The 17822-nt window shown below is 40.9% G+C and overlaps 1 protein-coding gene across 2 annotated transcripts in view; it reads right to left on the bottom strand.

The window, feature by feature from the left end:
- The window catches only part of TTC23 (tetratricopeptide repeat domain 23), a 95256-nt gene that overhangs the window by 75858 nt on the left and 1576 nt on the right, over positions 1-17822 (bottom strand). For both annotated transcript variants that reach the window (XM_081831579.1, XM_031033518.2), the window contains exons 2-5: positions 11276-11475; positions 7469-7592; positions 4182-4332; positions 3660-3785 (exon numbers count right to left, since the gene is read on the bottom strand). In XM_081831579.1, the coding sequence (XP_081687705.1) occupies positions 3660-3785; positions 4182-4332; positions 7469-7592; positions 11276-11455 (581 nt within the window). In that variant the 5' untranslated portion in view covers positions 11456-11475. The remainder of the gene's footprint in view (positions 1-3659; positions 3786-4181; positions 4333-7468; positions 7593-11275; positions 11476-17822) is intronic.

The following is a 17822-nucleotide window of genomic DNA, read 5'->3' as shown; positions in this document are numbered from 1 at the left end:
CCTCGGTTGCTCCATTTGAAAATGGTACTAGGAAGAGTGCCCAGCACATAGGACTAAATGAGACCAGATCTAAAAGGCGCCTTGCAAGAGCCTGACACAGAAGGTGGTCAAGAGTCAGTGGCTGGTGTGGTTGCCTAGTATCATCGTTATTATTTGTAGTTGTGTAAAGAAATGTGTATTATAAGGAGGTAGTGTTAGAAAGGGAAAGAGAAAAATACAGCGCTCTGAAATTTAAGACTTTAAGGGATTGAAGAAATAGAAAGCAGATAAAGGATATGAAGGTAATCTGTGCCATGTAGGGCATGGAGCCTGCTTAAGATTCTCTCTCTTCCTCTCCCTCTACCCCTCCTCCACCATGTACCCAGATGCTTTATTGTGCGGTCTATTTCATCATCATGGCAAACCTTGGAGGTCTGATCATTCCTACCTTAACAGGAGAGGAGAGTGGGAGACTTGCCCATAGTCCTACAGCTGGGAGGATGGAATGGATGCTGATTTGAACTTGGGGCTACCTGATTGTAAAGCCCACACTGTTGACTATACCACGTCCCGTTCCTTCGAGATACAGGAGATGTCCTGTTGATGCTCTAGTTATCCCAAGTGCACTGAGAGCTAGTCAGCACAGCAACACCAGGCCAAGTGCTCACCGAGCAAGCTGTGGAGGACTCCAAAGATGACCTGTCACACGGTCCTAGGGAAATCCTAGACAGGTCACACGTTCTGGAGCAGCAGTAACTGGGGCAGAAAATAATTCTTAACACAGGGGAAGGGTTTGCCCATATTCACTAGCGAGTTTCTTGATCACATTTAGAAAAAACAAGGGGTTGCATAGGAACATGTTTTGGACTTAGTCTCCAAAGTTAATGAATGATTGGTGAATAGGAAGTAGTGCTAGAACAGAGGAGGTCAGGTAAAAGGGACAATGCTTCAGCCCACAGTTAGGGATAGAAGGCACGGACCATGAGTCACCCGGCAGCATTCATCTGTCAGCCCAAGGAGAAAAGAACTGGCCTGGCCTGATGGACACCATAAAAGGCGAGGCAGAAGGAGGAGGAGGATGCATGAAAGATACCCTTTTAAGAGGAACACAAATCCCGTGAGAGCTGCCTGAGACATTATCCTGGTCTTCTGCAACCAAGACCTGGTAAAAGAAAAGGCCCTTGGGGTTGTGAATATAAGCTGAAATGTACAAAAACAAAGCCTCATACATTTCTAAAGCAGCTCTGTGTAGGCAAAATATTCATAACTCAATGAGGAAACGAGGCAGAGTGATCAAATGAAAACCATGCCATTGAAACACGCAAGTTCCAGTGACTATGTCACTGCGAAGAACCAGGACTGAAAGAAGTGGTGAAATTTAAAACAACTCAGCTAGATATAAAGTAACTTTGTACGACAGCTGGAAACATTGACTTACGTTCTTTTTTTTTTTTTTTTTTAAGATTTTATTTATTTATTTGACAGAGACAGCGAGAGAGGGAACGCAAGCAGGGGGAGTGGGAGAGGGAGAAGCAGGCTTCCCACGGAGAAGGGAGCCCGATGCGAGGCTGGATCCTAGGACCCTGAGATCATGACCTGAGTCGAAGGCAGACGCTTAACGACTGAGCCACCATTCTTGGTGGGTAGATGTGTACGAGGCGCGCCATCTGCTGGCAAGATTTGGTACTGCTATTTGGAAAGAATTCTTAGAGGAGATGCCGGATTCTGGCCAAGGATAGTTTACCCTCTTTTTGAAGCAGTACCGCTGGACATTAAGTTCTCATAACATTGGTTAGGTTTCAACAGATGCAACAAGTATCAGATCTGGGACCTCCGAGTTGCTTCTTTCCTCTCTTACAATACAAGATAGAATACCTACTTCTGGGTGGGAAGAAATTCTGGACTGACAGGCCCTCCCAGTGATTCCTCTCTTTGGGTCTGGCTTCTTGCACGACGCATTATGTTTGTGAGAGTCATCCCTGATGTGAAGCAAAGGAGCAGTCTCATCATTTCCTTTGTATGAACAGATCACAATTTTATCTATTCTGCTTTGGTGAACAGTTGGATTGTTTCTGATTCTTGGCTTTTACAAATAATGTAGCTTTGGACATTCTTGGCTGTCTTTTGGTGAACATATGTGTGCATTTCTGTTCTATTTATGAGTGATACTGCTGTGTCACAGAGTAGATGAACATTACTATTTTGAAGATAAAGCCAGTTTTCTAAAGTAGTTATACCAAACATATTCTAAACAACAACATACAAGGAAGCCTCTAAGAGCCTGACATCCTTACCAACACTTGATATTATTATCAGTCTTTTAAAAAACTTAGCGAACCTTACAACCCAGCACTTGCACTTCTAGGTATTTACCCCAAAGACACAGATGTAGTGAAAAGAAGGGCCGCCTGCACCCCAATGTTCATAGCAGTAATGTCCACAGTAGCCAAACTGTGGAAGGAGCCGAGATGCCCTTCAACAGATGAATGGATAAAGAAGATGTGGTCCATATATACAATGGAATATTACTCAGCCATCAGAAACGATGAATATCTGCCATTTGCATAGACATGAATGGAGCTGGAGGGGATTATGCTAAGTGAAATAAGTAAAGCAGAGAAAGACAATTATCATATGGTTTCACTCATATGTGGAACATAAGGAATAGTGCGGAGGACCATAGGGAACTGAATGGGAAGAAATTAGAGAGGAAGACAAACCATGAGAGACTCTGGACTCCAGGAAACAAAGTGAGGGTTTCAGAGGGGAGGGGGTGGGGGGATGGGACATTAAGTATTAAGGAGGGCACGCGTGGTGATGAGCACTGGGTGTTATACACAACTAATGAATCGTTGAACACTACATCAAAAACTTATGTGCTATATGTTGGCTAATTTAACATAATAAAAAAAAGATTTAAAAAAAACTTTAGCCATTCTAGTGGAGCTGTAGTAGTAGCTCATGACTTTAATTTTCACTTCCCTGAAGACTGATGAGGTGGAATATTTAGAATGCTTATTAGCTATGTGGGCATCCTTTTTTTTGTGAAGTCTCTTGCCTGCTTTTCTATTGTTTGTCTTTGTTTTATTGATATATAGGAGTTCTTTACAGATTCTAGATATGAGCTCTCTGCCAGTTATGCATGTAATAAATATCTCCTTCCTCTCTGTGGTACGAAATACATGGTGATTTAAACCAGAGGAGGGGGTCCAGGAGAGCAGACAAGAAATAGAAAGTCAAGAGAATGACATCAGAACTCTAGGACCCAGGGGTGGATGTATCAGCACCACATTATTTAGTGAACAGAGTCACTGATGGGGATGCCTGGGTGGCTCAGTCGGTTAAGCATCTACCTTCGGCTCAGGTCATGATCTCAGGGTCCTGGGAGGAGCCTGCTTCTCCCTCTCCTCCTGCTCTGTCTCTCTCTCCCTCTCTTGTGTGCACGTGCACGTGCTCTCTCTAATAAATAAATAAAATCTTTTTAAAAAAATGTCACTGATGTATGTGCCTTGGTTGTGGCTGCTGTGACATGACCATGGTCCTCTTTTGCTTCTGGACAACGGCCACGGAGAGCCACGGACACAGCACCGTGGAGAAGCTCCTTCTGCCTGAAGACAGACTGTTCTGGCAGAGAACCTCCGGCCATGATGTATTCAAAATGTCCTAAACTGGAAACTTACTGTGCAGATGACAATTTGATCCGTGCTTGAATTTCTATCCATTCCTCCTTTATAATCCTTCCACACTGCAGCAGCTCCTTTGCAAGTTGCTCTGCCTTTGACAAATTCTCTGAAGCTTCCTTAAATCTGGGCTGTGTTCAGGAAACTTCACATATGGCTCTAGATTCTGGGGCCCCAGTTCCTGGACATCCTTGGCTCTTAAACTTCCCATCACCCTTCCTGAGCCATTTGTCACTTTTTGATTTGGCCTTGAAAATAAGGGGCGCCTGGGTGGCTCAGTCGGTTAAAAGCGTCTGCCTTTGGCTCAGGTCGTGATCTCAGGGTCCTGGGATCGAGCCCTGCTTCAGGCTCCCTGCTCAGCAGGGAGTCTGCTTCCCCCTCGGCCTCTGCCTCCTGCTCATGCTCTCTCTCTCTCTTTTCTTTCTATCTCAAAGAAATAAAATCTTAAAAAAAAAAAAAGAAAATTAAATATAAGCATTATGGGGGGCTTTTCTAGGTGGAATGATTAGAACAAAAGGATACTTATGAAGGGAGAGTAAGGCTCTCCCCATGGTATGGAACAGTTCAATCGAACACTTGAAAACATCTGTATTGTCGTTATAGGGAGGCACAATGGAGTTGGTGAGGATTTCTTTGGCTTTTTCTGCATGTTGCTTTGCTTGCAGCGACAGTCCTGTGGACAAAGAAAAAGCGGTCTCAGTTTCTCTTCCACTATAATTATCTCTGGCTGGGAAATCGAACGAGGTCTCCTTCCCGTATTGGCAAGTGACGCATAGAGATGGATCAGGGCGGCATGAAATATTGTCCTGACTAAAAAAAAAAAAAAAAAAAAAAAAATATTGTCCTGACTGTAAAAACCAAAGGAATGGTTTACACCTAGTACTCAAGATAAATTTTTCCCCAAATGGCCTTTCTAGAAGTAAACAGAACGAGCGGGAACTGAACAACTTTGAAACCTCACCAATATCAGATATAAAATATGTTCTAAATAATTATAAGAAAACAAATGGAATGCAAGGACTATAGCATTCTGGGCAGGAAATAAGATATTCATGAATTTCAATTCTGGCTTTGTGACAGCGATCTTAATGAAATACTAAAAATTCTGAATTTTCTGCTTGTCTATCTATAATCATAACTTCAGAGAGTTATTTTAACAGAATACAAATACAGTGATAATCTACAAAAACTTACAAATATAATTTCAATGACAGAATGGGCTAATATGCCACAATCTCTTATTCCTATAAGGTTATTGACTAACATGAAACAAAATGGGACAACAATGAGAAAAATAATCACTACCAAGCTCTAATTCCCCAGTGCGCTCCAGAGTTCTTCCATGGCTTATTAATTTGTGGTAAGGGAGACGGGGGGGGGGGGGGGTCACCGGTCAGGTTTCAGGGCTTTTCACTTCCCCACACTCCCATCCTCCTCCCCCACAGTGACATCCTCTCTGCCACCCACATCCATACACCCCTGGTCTTATGTTTTTCCATTATATGAAATAGTATCTCAAATCTCTAAAAAAGCTGCCAAAAATCTGAAATTAATTCTGTTCCTGTGTCTACAAAACAGAAGAATATATCTTCAGATGGAAAAAATCCAGGGTATGTTCTCCATGTGGGAACTCTTACAGAATTTTGTCTAATTTTTGTTTGTTTGAATGTTTAATTTAAATTCAATTTAATTAACATATACTGTATTATTAATTGCAGAGGTAGAATTTAGTGATTCATCAGTTGCATACAACACCCAGTGCTCACTACTTCAGAGAATTTTGTCTAAGTTTTTTAAAGCACACATTTAATCAACCTACGAGAAATTTATTATTGCCAATTAAATATGCAATATTACAAAAGATAAAGGCGCGCTGTATTATCAACTTTGGTACATTCCCTCAAGGAACTCAGGCAACAGGAGGCAGTGTGGGTTGAGGTTTAAAAACACCAGCTCTGACATCAAACTGCCCAGAATGAGTTCCCTGAACTACCACTTACTCTGAAACGTTGGCTTCAGCTCCCTCAACTGTAAACAGTGATGATAATATTACCCCCCTTATAGGATTGTGATGAAGAATGAATGAGAACATGCGTGGGAGATAGTTAGCATGGTGCCTGGCATTCAATAAGACCTTAAGGAAGAGTAGATGCTGCTTTCACTTTAAATTGAGAAAGAAAGACTATCATGCAAAAAGGTAGCAGGCTGTGGAAGAAAAGCATCATTTGAAATCCCAGATGCCAGGCCACTGGTGTTGGCATGCAAAATCTTAGGTCTGAGTCTCGGATCATCCTCATACTAACAATGTAAATTGGGGCAAGCTGTTTCAGCTCACTCGTTCCCTCTGAATCTAAAAATATAGGAGGGGGTTAGGGTTTGAACTAGATGATCTCCAGGGTCCCCTCTGGCTCCAACAGTCTTTGATCTAATAGGTAGGACCAGTCGATAATCAGATTTAGCCAAATTTATTGGGTGGCAATTCTGTGCTGAGCATTGCTGGTGTTTTCGCCTTCTTGTTATTTTATGTATTCACTGGATCAATCCTGGGAAGTTAAGTAGCACCATCATCACTGTCATTGCTTTTCAGTTGAAGAAAGGAGTACAGAGATGTACTCTTATACAGCCATCCTAGGATGCCTAGTCAAAAGGAGAAGACATGCTATCCTTCCCTGCGTCTATCCCCCTTCCTCTGTTTTCTTCTGGGGACACCTGGCCCCTGCACACCCAATCCATTCGATTTACCAAGGCCAGCTTGTCCCCCAGGATCCAGTGGAGCCAAAAGGCAGATCTAGCCAATCAGACTATTCCTTGCCTTTGACATACCATCCAAGTCAGCCCAATAAGAACCCCCAAATCCTGAGATTTGGGGGGAAAGATGTTCTTTCTTTCCTGGGAATGCTGATGAGGGAAGTTTACAGCTTCTGCAAGACTTGCTGCTGCCACGTGGGCAGAGCCTGGGTAAGAATGAAGTCCATACAGAGAAAAACAGAGCCAAGCGGTGGGATAAGAGAGAAACACGGAACTGATGACATCGTTTGAACGCCCGGATCTGGCTAAGTCTACAGCAAGTTTTACCCTTTGCTTTTCAAGTTGTATAAGACAATACATTACCTTTCGTTCACTGCCAGCTTGATTTAGTCTCTTATTTATGTATTTTTTGGGGGGGGGAGGGGAGGGGTCACTTACAGGAAAGCGATTCTCCATCAAAACAAATGTGGTTGGATCCTATTTTAGGCCCCTACTCCATGCATTGGGCCCCTCCTACAATGCCTTCCAAGCTAACAAATTCTCTCCCAAGAACCTTACTTTTAAGATCATAAAAAAGGGTCCTCCAAAAAAATAAAACAAGACAAAACCAGAGAGGGAGACAAACCATAAGAGACTCTTAATCATAGGAAACGAACTGAGGGCTGCTGGAGGGGAGGAGGGGGATGGGGTAACTGGGTGATGGACATTAAGGTGGGCACGTGATGTAACGAGCACCAGGTGTTATATAAGACTGATGTATCACAGGCCTCTACCTCTGAAACCAGTAATACATTATATATTAATTAATTGAATTTAAATTTTAAAAAAGGGTCCTCCAAAGCCATCCAAAGGGCTAAAATCTTCCTTCTCTTTTTTAGGTATCATAGAAAAAATCTCATTGACTCTTTCTGAAAGGAGATGGCTCTTCAGTGTGTGGACAGGAGAATATTCAAGAAAACCTAATGAATCCTTCTAGGTAAGTGGGAGTCAAATTTCCATGAAAGAGCAGAGACCCATGGACTAATCCCCACCCCCTCCACCCTCATCTGGGAGGAACTCACCTTCCAGCTGGAGGTAGCCCTGAGCCAGACTAATGTGTGCCTCCGCTAGTTTCCAGTGGGAGGCGCCGTAGCAAATTCTTGTCAGCGCTATGCAGCGCACCAGCTCATGGACAGCCTCTTTATACTGCGACGGAGAGAAAATGGGCTTTACTCGTCAGACAACTGAGAACGCAGAGTCACAAAGCACAAAGTCAACTTGCGCTTTTATCCAGTGTGTACTTCCTGAGTGCCTAGTATATGCGGGACATGGTTGTAAGCACTTGGGATCCATCAGAGAACAAAACAGGCAAAGATCTGTTTTGGGTGGTGGGCTGTTAATCGGGTGGGGTGAAATAGACAATAAATGGCAGAAACAAGTAAAATTTATAATACATTTCAATTTCTAAAACATTTAAGCTTGTAGTACATTATGAAAAATATAATGAATCAAGAAGACATAGAAAAACTAGAGCAGACTTGTCATTCCCTAGGGTTTCCAGCTGCCCAGCTCTGAACACCATTCAGGCACCAGTGGGCAAGTTGGTAGTGGGTTTTGAAATAACACTCGCTAGTTCTCAATTCAAATACCCTTCTTAGCAGCCTAGGATATCAGCATGGCAATGAGGTTGGCAGGACTGACAAACAGATTTCACTAAAGGAGTGAGAAGTCCATTTATATTCAGTGTCAGGACAAAGAACAGGGAGCTGGCCTCTCCAGCTCCAGGTCAGCTCAGAGTAGCAATACATTCAAAGCGAGGCTGGTAGTTTTAAAATGTCACTCCAGAATTCCCTGACTCTTTCCGTCCAGCGGTGCGGGTCTAGGTCTCCTTCCCTTTGAATCTGGGCTTTATGACTGGCTGATGGAATATGGAGGAAATGATGTGGTACCAGGTTTGGGGGCCCACACCTTAAGGAACTAGAGGCTTCCACTTTCTGTTTCTATTTAGAACCTTTTATGGGCTGAATTGTGTGCCCCCACTCCCCAAACCCAAATGTTGGAGGCCCAAGTACTTCAGAATGTGACAGTATATGGAGAGAAGGGGTAAAGTTGACGTTTAAAGACGTAAGTTGAAATGAGGTTGTTACGGTAGAGCCCTACTCCAATGTGACTGATGTCCTTATAAGACGAGGAAGAGACACCAGGGAGAGGCATGCACAAAGAAAGAAGTGGGGACAGCGAGAGGACACCCTCTGCAAGCTAAGCCTCCAAATGACATCAACCTTGCCAACACTTTGATCTTGGACTTGTAGCCTCTGGAACTCTGAGGAAATAAACTTCTGTTGTTGAAGCCACCCAGTCTGAGGTATTTGGTTATGGCAGCCCCAGCAAACTAATAACTTTACCACCATGCCATGAGGAAGCCTAAGTGGTCCCACGGAGAGGCCCAGGTAGAAAGGCACCAATAGCCGACACCAATCAGTCAAAAAAATAGGAGTGAGCAATCTTGGCAGCGGATTCTCTCTCGGCAGATGGAGCCCAACTAATGCTGGGAGTTAAGGGAATGGCTTCCGTGGGGAGACAGCAAATGAATAGTGTATGAAAAAGAAAGAAATGATGAAAACATTGGGGAGTCTAGAGAGATAGTCCACCGAAAAGAGAGAGGACCTGATCCCAACCACAGATTTCTAAGAAGGGGGCTATGTAGATCGGAAGTCAGCCCCCCCCACCCCCCTACCCCCCAATCATAGCCTTGGTCCTCACTACCTGCAACTGGGACAGGGGTAGAGAAGAGCAGCCTTTCCTCCCTCCACCTTCTTACTTGCTAGAACACAAAGTTCAAATGTCCCTTTGGCTTTCTGATCTTTATTCTGCCAGTTCCGGTGGCTTCATCCAACAGGCATGGGGAGGAGGTAGAGAAGAGAGAAGTACAAGTAGGCAGACTTTTTCATAACTGGGATGAGTCTTGGAAATAATTTAATCTGATGGAGCAGAGCATGAATCTGATTTTTTTTTCTGCCAAAGACATGATTGCGATAATTTGAGAAATATGGATAAGGTTTGTAGGTTAGATGATAATATTGTACCAATGTTAGTTTCCTAACTTTAATCACTGTACCGTGGTTACCTGGAGAGTATCCTCCAAGATATTCAGGGGGTAAAGGACCATAACATCTATAATTTGCTCTCAGACAGTTCAAAAAAATAATGACATGTACACAGACAAATAAAGCCATAATGCAAACGTTAAAGATTGGTGAATCTTGTAGACTTTCCTGTAAGTCTGAAAATATTTTAAAATTCAAAAGTAGAAAAAAATAGAAATTTTAAAAAGCCAATTACATCATGTTAATACTTTCCTGCAAACACTTTTAAGGCCTCCCAGGACACGCAGGTGGAGACCTGCGAGGTCCTAAGTGAACTCCCTGCCTCTCCAACTGCATTTCACATCAGACCACGGTCTCCTCTTTTACTCCAAACACATCACACTCGTGCGCACCTCATAGACTTTACATGTGCTGTTCCCTCTCCCTGGAACTCTTTTCCCTTAGCTCCTCCATACTGGCTCCTTCACTTCTTAAGGTCTCAGCTCATATGTCGCCTCTTCGTAGACAGGCCCGCTCTTTCCCTAACAGCACTTGATACAACGTCTAGCTCACTAGTGTATTTACAATGTCGATTGCCCCTCAGCAACATGAGGGCATTCAACCTGTCTATGCTGTTCACCACTGTATCCAGGGGTTCCTCACCTGAACTCCAGAACACAGAAAATAATTTAGTACCACTCCAGATCCACAGAAGAGATGTTACTTCTTTATGGACAGTAAATGCTTTGGGGCATTCAGGCTTAATTCTGCAGAACTCTGGTTGAGAAAGGCTGCCAGCCTACTGCCTACCTAGTACAGAGCTTGGCACGTAGTGGGTACTGAATAAATATGTGCTGCATAATGAATAAGCACATGTTCAAAACCAAATTCACGTCTCCTCTCCATAATCCTGCTCTTCCTCCTGTCTTCATTACAATGGTAAAGGCACTGGCAAGCTTCCCACCACCCAAGCTGGCTGAGACATAAGTCATGAATTGTATACACCCCCTGTGATTGGCTCTTGCCTCTACAACTCCTATGTCCCCTTAATCACCAGGCCCCACTGATTCACATTTCCAAATTCCTGTCAGATCTTAGCATCTCGCCTGCCTCTGTTGTAGTTCAGGCTCTTATAATTCCTTGCTGGGATTATTATTTTTTAAAGATTTATTTATTTATTTGAAAGAGAGAGAGACAGAGGGGGAGGGGCAGCAGGAGAGACAGAATCTCCAGCTGACTCCTCACTGAGCAAGGAGCCCTCCATCCCAGGACCCAGAGCCAAAATCAAGAGCTGCACGCTCAAACAACACAGGACCCAACACGTAAGTGGTGGTAGAGAAATACATATTGAATGAGCGAGTGAATGAGTAAAACTTTGAGGAGAGAATGAGAAAGGTGTATGCAGAAAACAAGAAGATCAAAAACGTAAGAATTGTAAGCTCTATAGAAGTTTCATCTGCTTTGTGTTAGATTCCAGTGCTTAGACCCGGCACTAGGGAGAGCGCAATAAATATGTATACACTGATGGAAAAAGACTGCAGTAGGTCAAACCTATAACCAACTGGTCTAGTATACGCTTGCCAGAGGTCAGGGTAAACCTGTTTGTCCATTTGTGCATTCATTCAGCAAGTATGGTGTTGACTGTGCCAAGTGCTGTGCCTGGAGCCCTGGGGAGCTACACCCACTCATTCTGTGAGAAAGGTACTCCATATATTCTCTTGTACCAAACTCCTGAGGGTAGAAATGTAACCTAAACTCTCATCAGTTACCAGAGTGCAGGTATAGAAAATGAAGGGTCCTTACTTCGTGATTGCTAGAGTAGGACTTTGCTTTCTCTTCACAGAGGTGGAGTTTCTCTCGAGGAGGCTGGAATAGCGCTGTCTGCGGCAGCTTGTTTTGGATCTTCTTTCTAGGCGTTATGCTGACAGCTGCAACAATTTCATCTAGGTGACTGGATATGGGGGTTTCCTTTGATTCTTGCATATTTTTATATACATTGTCCTCTAATTTTTAAATAAGAAAATAAAGGTGTTAAATGATAATTTCTGTACTTACTTATACAAATACACATTTTTCCTAGAGACTGATGCTAGATCTAGGAAAATTTCAATACTCTACATGTGAGTTCTTTGAAATTAGTAGCACTCCATCCAAAAAGATCCTGATAACTAGTATTAACTTCTTTGTAAAACTTTCAGGCTGATTTCCACTTTTAACTAAACCAAACATTCCTTGTTCACTAAAATATACATATTTATATATGTATTTTATATATGTATATACAGGAGAAATCAGGCAAGCCCAAACAACTCTCAAAGAACCCATATTAGATCACCTGAACCCCAACTAACCTTGAAGCAGTGAAAAAATGACTTATTAAACTTTTACTTCTTGTCAAGATGGGGTAATAGGGACCAGATTTATTCTCTTGCCTGAAATAGCCAACCAACCAACAAACACACAAAAACAAACAACAACAACAACAAAAACTCCACACAGACAAAAATATTATGGGACAATGGTTTTCAAGAGACAGGATATCAGATTTGATCAATGGATAAAAGAAAGTGAGACCCATGATTACCCCAGCTTATCACTTTGAGAAAGTTTCTAGGACATGCAAGGATCAGAAACACAGAAGTAACCAGGTAGACTCTCTGAGTTGAAGAACTAGAGCTGAGGATCTGGGGAGAACAAGGTAGCTAGAGTTCATAGGATAGCTTACTGGAGAGGATAGAGATGTACAGAGAGAGGATCCTGGAGATTAGCAGAGGGATCCTCACAATATGGGGAGAAAATACTGATCAGCATGTGTATAAGAAAAATATTTGAGTCTGGGGAAAGAATCCTTTAATAATATTGAAAGGAACAGTGTCTGGCATTCACTCAGGGCTGGCAATGCCTGTCCCCACCAAACAGACTGGAAAACTCATAATTCATAATGCATTGGGTAAAGCACTCAGAAGGGTTTTGTTTCAGTAGTGTGAAATTATTACCCCTAGACTGAGCACTGCTTAGACTCACCTAACAAAGCGTAAAAATAAGACCTAAAAGGATCAGCCCATTTCTAAGTAACTTAACTGCCCCATAAGACAAAACTCAAAGATGTATAGGAATACAAAAATAGCTAGCATGCAACAAGGTAAAATTCACAAAGTCCGACATCCAATCAAAGATTACAAGGCATGCAAAGGGACAGGAAAACATGGGCCATAATGAGGATGATAATCAATGACTCAAAACCCAGAATTGACACAGATATTAAATTAGGAGAAAAGAGTATTAAAGTTGTTATTATAATTGCATTCCATATGCTTCAACAGTTAAGTAGAGACAGAAGATATAAAAAAGGCCCAAATTGAACTTCTAGATATGAAAAGTATATGTGAGATGAAAAATACACTAGATGGGATTAATGACAGATTAGATATTACAGATGAAAAGATGACTGAACTTGTAGACATAGCAACAGAAACCATCTAAAAAAGATCACGAGGGGTGCCTGGGTGGCTCAGTTGTTAAGCGTTTGCCTTAGGCTCAGGTCATGATCCCAGGGTTCTGGGATCGAGCCCTGCATCAGGCTCCCTGCTCAGCGGGAGGCCTGCTTCTCCCTCTCCCACTCCCCCTGCTTGTATTCCCTCTCTCACTGTGTCTCTCTCTGTCAAATAAACAAATAAAATCTTAAAGAAATAAAAAATAAAAAAGATCACGAGCTGTGAAACAACTTCAAATTGCCTAATATATATGTAATTTGAGTCTCTATAGGAAAGCAGATTGTAGCAGGGACAGAAAAAATATTTGAAGAAATAACAGTCCAAAATTTTCCAAATTTGAGTAAAAGTAAAGAGCTAGAGACCCAAGAAGTTCAGTGAACACTAAACACAAGAAACAGAGAAAACTACACCAAGACACATCATAAACAAACTGCTCAAAACCAAGGTAAAGAGAAAATCTTAAATGTAGGGGGAAAAACATATTAGTATGAAAAAATAAAGATACAGATGACAGCAGATTTCTTGGAGGAAAAAAGCACATGAGAAGGGAGTAAAACAACATACTTAAAGTATGGAAAGAAAAAATTGTCAAGCTAAAATTCTGCACCAGTGAAATTATCTTTCAAAACCAAAAACTGTAAGAATTAATCATCGCAGATTTGACTCTAATGTTCTCCACAAATTATTAAAGGAAGTCTTTCAGAAGGAAGGAACATGATAGCAAATGGAAATCTAGATCTACACAAAGGAATGAAGACAATGGGAATGATACTTACATGGGCAAATATGTAAGACTTTTCATATTACTTAAATCTCTTTAAAAGATAATTAACTCTTTTTAACAAAAAAATAATATACTGTGGGGCTTATAACATATGTATAAGTGAAATGTAGAACAGTAGCATAAAGGCTAGGAAGGAAGGAATGGAATTGTGAAGTTCTTACACTGTATGTGGAGTGGTATAATATTAATTGAAGGTAGACTTAGTCAAAGATGTATAGTATAAACCCTAAGTAACCATTAAAATAACCAAATAAAGAATTATAGGTAATAAGCCAACAAAGGAGATAAAAGGACTCATAAAAACAATCCAGTAGAAACTCGAAAAAACTGGGGAAAGGGAAAAAAGAACATATGGGACAAATAGAAAATAAATAGCAGATGACAGACTTAAATCTAACTATATCAGCAATCACATTAAATGTAAATGGTCTAAACACCCCACTTAAGAAACAGACATTGCCAGATTGGATAAAAATGCAAAACCCGAGAAAGACAATTAGATTAAAGGTAAAATGATGGAAAACTATATACTAAAATTAATCAAAAGCAAAGTTGGATTGTCTCTATTAATATCAAAGTAAATTGTACAGCAAAGAATTTTATCAGAAAAAAGGTCATTTATAATTATAAAAGGTCAATTAGTCAAGAAGATATAATCATTCTAAGTGTTTATACACTTAATAACAGTTTTGCAATACAGGACCCCAAACTGATGGAATTGTGAGGAGAAATAGATAAATCCTCAATTACAAGTCTGAGATTTAAATACCTTGCTCTTAATAGTTGATACACCAAATAGGCAAAAAATCAGTTAAGGATACATAAGACTTGAACTACATCATCAACCAACTTGATTTGACATTTACTAGAACACTCTACTCAAGGAGAGTAGAATAACATTCTTTTCAAGTGCACATGGACATTAACTAAGACAGGTTCTATTCTGGGTCATAAAACAAGTTTTAGTAAATTTATAAGGATTTAAGACACACAAAATATATTATATGACTAAAAAGGAATTAAATTTTAAATCAATAACAGAAAGATACCTGGAAAACGCTCAAATATTTGGAAATTAAACAACATACTTCTAAAAAAAAAAACACAAAACCCAACCATGGTTCAAAGAGGAAATCAAAAAAGAAATTTGAAAGTAGTTTTAACTGAATGAATATAAACACAACACATAAGAATTTGAAAATGCCACTAAAGCAGTCCTTATGGAGAATTTTATGACATTAAATGCCTATATAAGTAGAAAGTTCTCAAGTTCATGACCTTAGCTTTTACCTTCAGCAACTAGAAAAAAAGAGCAAATTAAATTCTAGGTAAACAGAAGAAAAAAATTAATAAAATAATAAAGCACACCTCACAAATCAATGAAATAAACATAGAAAAACAATAGAGAAAAAGCAATGAAACCAAAATTTGATTTGCCCCTCTCCCCATGTAGATCCTTCAAACTCCAATTCTATTATTTACTACAGATAAGTTATTTCAAATTTCACCTTATTATCATTCATTCATCAAATATTTATTGAATTCTTACTATAAGCAATGCACTATGTGGAAAACAGTAATTCCTAGAAATGTAAAATCTAGCAGGAAAAAAGATCAGGTACACAACTACCATGATACTGATACTGGGTGGTAAAAAATGCTGCAAGAGCGGAATGTGGTAAGACTTCAGAAATAGGAACCATTACTGTTGTGGGAAATCAGGTTGCTTGGTTGAAAAGATTTTGAGAACAAGGACAGAGAGGAGAAAGCACCCCAAGCAGAGGGAATAATTACCAAGGGCTTAGAAGCGCAAGGTGAAATGGGTATATAGCTATCTGTGGGTGGTTCAGTTTGGTTGGTATGTGTCGGGGGTTGGGGACATGGATATAGAAGAGCATATTTCAAACCAACCTCTCTAGTACACTAGACCTAGGAGACATTAATGCACCATCTATAAGAGAGGGTTATTGACAATGATCAAGTAAGCTGGTAAACACAAACATTGTTTCTACAAAAGTACGGTTCTACCATAAACATGGACAAGTTTTATTACCTCAAGTTTTCTCAAAGGCTTTAATGTCGTGTAATTCCTTGTGAATATACCTCCGAGGGATATAGTATGCAATGCTTTCCCTAACTTTTTGGACCATGAAATCCTTTTCTGGGACACTCATTAAATCTTATGCAGCTGGTACTTTTTGAGCACTGTTTGGGAAGCCAGGAGGTAGAGGAAAACTGGAAGGCTGGAGCCAGGTTTAGAAGACATTGATTTTAGGCTAAGAATTTGATTGACTTTATTTGGCAGGTGGTGATGAGCCCCTGAAGGTTTTATCAAGAAAGAGAAATGAAAATACTGAGACTGATCTGTTAATTAGTAGACAAATATAATGGAAACTAGGGGGGCAAAGTGGCCACTGATTTTCAAACTTTAGATAGTCTCCTACACCTTGATGACTGTTAGCATATGTGTGTTCTGCCTACAATATTAACTTTTTCTTTAAGACTACAACTTTTTAAAAACCTAATACTTACTTCAGCTTCACCCTAATAGATAATCAGTGATATTATGGGTTTGATGTCATATTTTCTCCAATACACATTAAAATAAAAACAGAAGTATTAATATTTTAAAAGTTGGTCTGTGGGGGCGCCTGGGTGGCTCAGTCGTTAAGCGTCTACCTTCGGCTCAGGTCATGATCCCAGAGTCCTGGGATCGAGCCCCACATCGAGCTCCCTGCTCGGCGGGAGGCCTGCTTCTGCCTCTCCCACTCCCCCTGCTGTGTTCCCTCTCTCGCTGTGTCTCTCTCTGTCAAATAAATAAAATCTTTAAAAAAAAAAAAAAAAGTTGGTCTGTGTTCCACCTAATATCACATTAGGCATCACCAATTGTAAACACTGCATACCTTGGGAAATTCTAAATTTGAGCAATGTCTGATGTCCATTTTTTTTAATTTTTAAAGATTTTTATTTATTTATTTGGCAGAGAGATAGAGAGAGAGCACAAGTAGGCAGAGTGGCAGGCAGAGGGAGAGGGAGAAGCAGGCTCTCCGCTGAGCAGGGAGCCGGACGTGGGGCTCGATCCCAGGACCCTGGGATCATGACCTGAGCCGAAGGCAGCCGCTTAACTGACTGAGCCACCCAGGCGCCCCTCTGATGTCCATTTTTAACCATGATCCACCATCTAGAGAGATTTTATCCGGTTTTACTTTCTATAGTTTATATTCTGACAAAGTAGGCATTTTCCCTAAAAATAAAATTAGAATATTCTATATGATTCTTAAAACTTCTCCCTAGAAATTCTGGGACCCTCTTCAATAAGTGGGTATGGTCCTGCAGCCACCCCTTACCACCAGTCAAAGGAATCACTGAATACTGCACAGAATGAATTCAGGTGCACAGTAGAAGTGAGAAAGGAAGTGAAGGGAAGGATAAGAATTACTGAAAGAAATAATTACAACTTGAGAGCTGCTTGGATGTAAAAATTAAAGAAGGGAGATAGTCAACACTGACTCTGACATTTTCATCCAGGAACTCTAGATAGGCATCAGCACACTACGGCATGGGCCAAGTGCTGCCCACTGTTTGTTTTTATAAATAAAGCTTTCTTGGAACACAACACAATAATTTACATATTATCTATGGCCACTTTTGTACTACAACGGCAGAGGTGAGTATTTGTGACAGAAACCTTATCGCTCTCAAAGCCTAAATTGTTTACTGTCTGGCCCTTTACAGAAAAAGTTTACTGATCCCTAGGACACAGTGATGCCATGGACAGGAGTAGTGAGTAAAGCGGAATGGTCATTTTGATAAGACAATCAACTTGGTTTCCCAGGTCGAATTTGAGGCTGTGGGAGAAAATTTATATAAGAATGTCCAACTTAGAAGTTAGAAATATAGGGGGCGGAGCAAGATGGCGGAGGAGTAGAAGACCTGGATTTCGTCTCCTCTCAGGAATTCAGCTGGATAGGGATCAAACCATTCTGAACACCTACAAACTCAACATGAGATGGAAGAAAAGAAGAGCAACAACTCTCTCATCAGAAAAGCGACCACTTTCTGGAAGGTAGGA

Source organism: Leptonychotes weddellii, chromosome 9, assembly GCF_054177405.1.
Source record: "Leptonychotes weddellii isolate Sample4059 chromosome 9, ASM5417740v2, whole genome shotgun sequence".
Classification (NCBI taxonomy): domain Eukaryota; kingdom Metazoa; phylum Chordata; class Mammalia; order Carnivora; family Phocidae; genus Leptonychotes; species Leptonychotes weddellii.
This window is presented reverse-complemented; position numbering and strand designations above follow the sequence as displayed.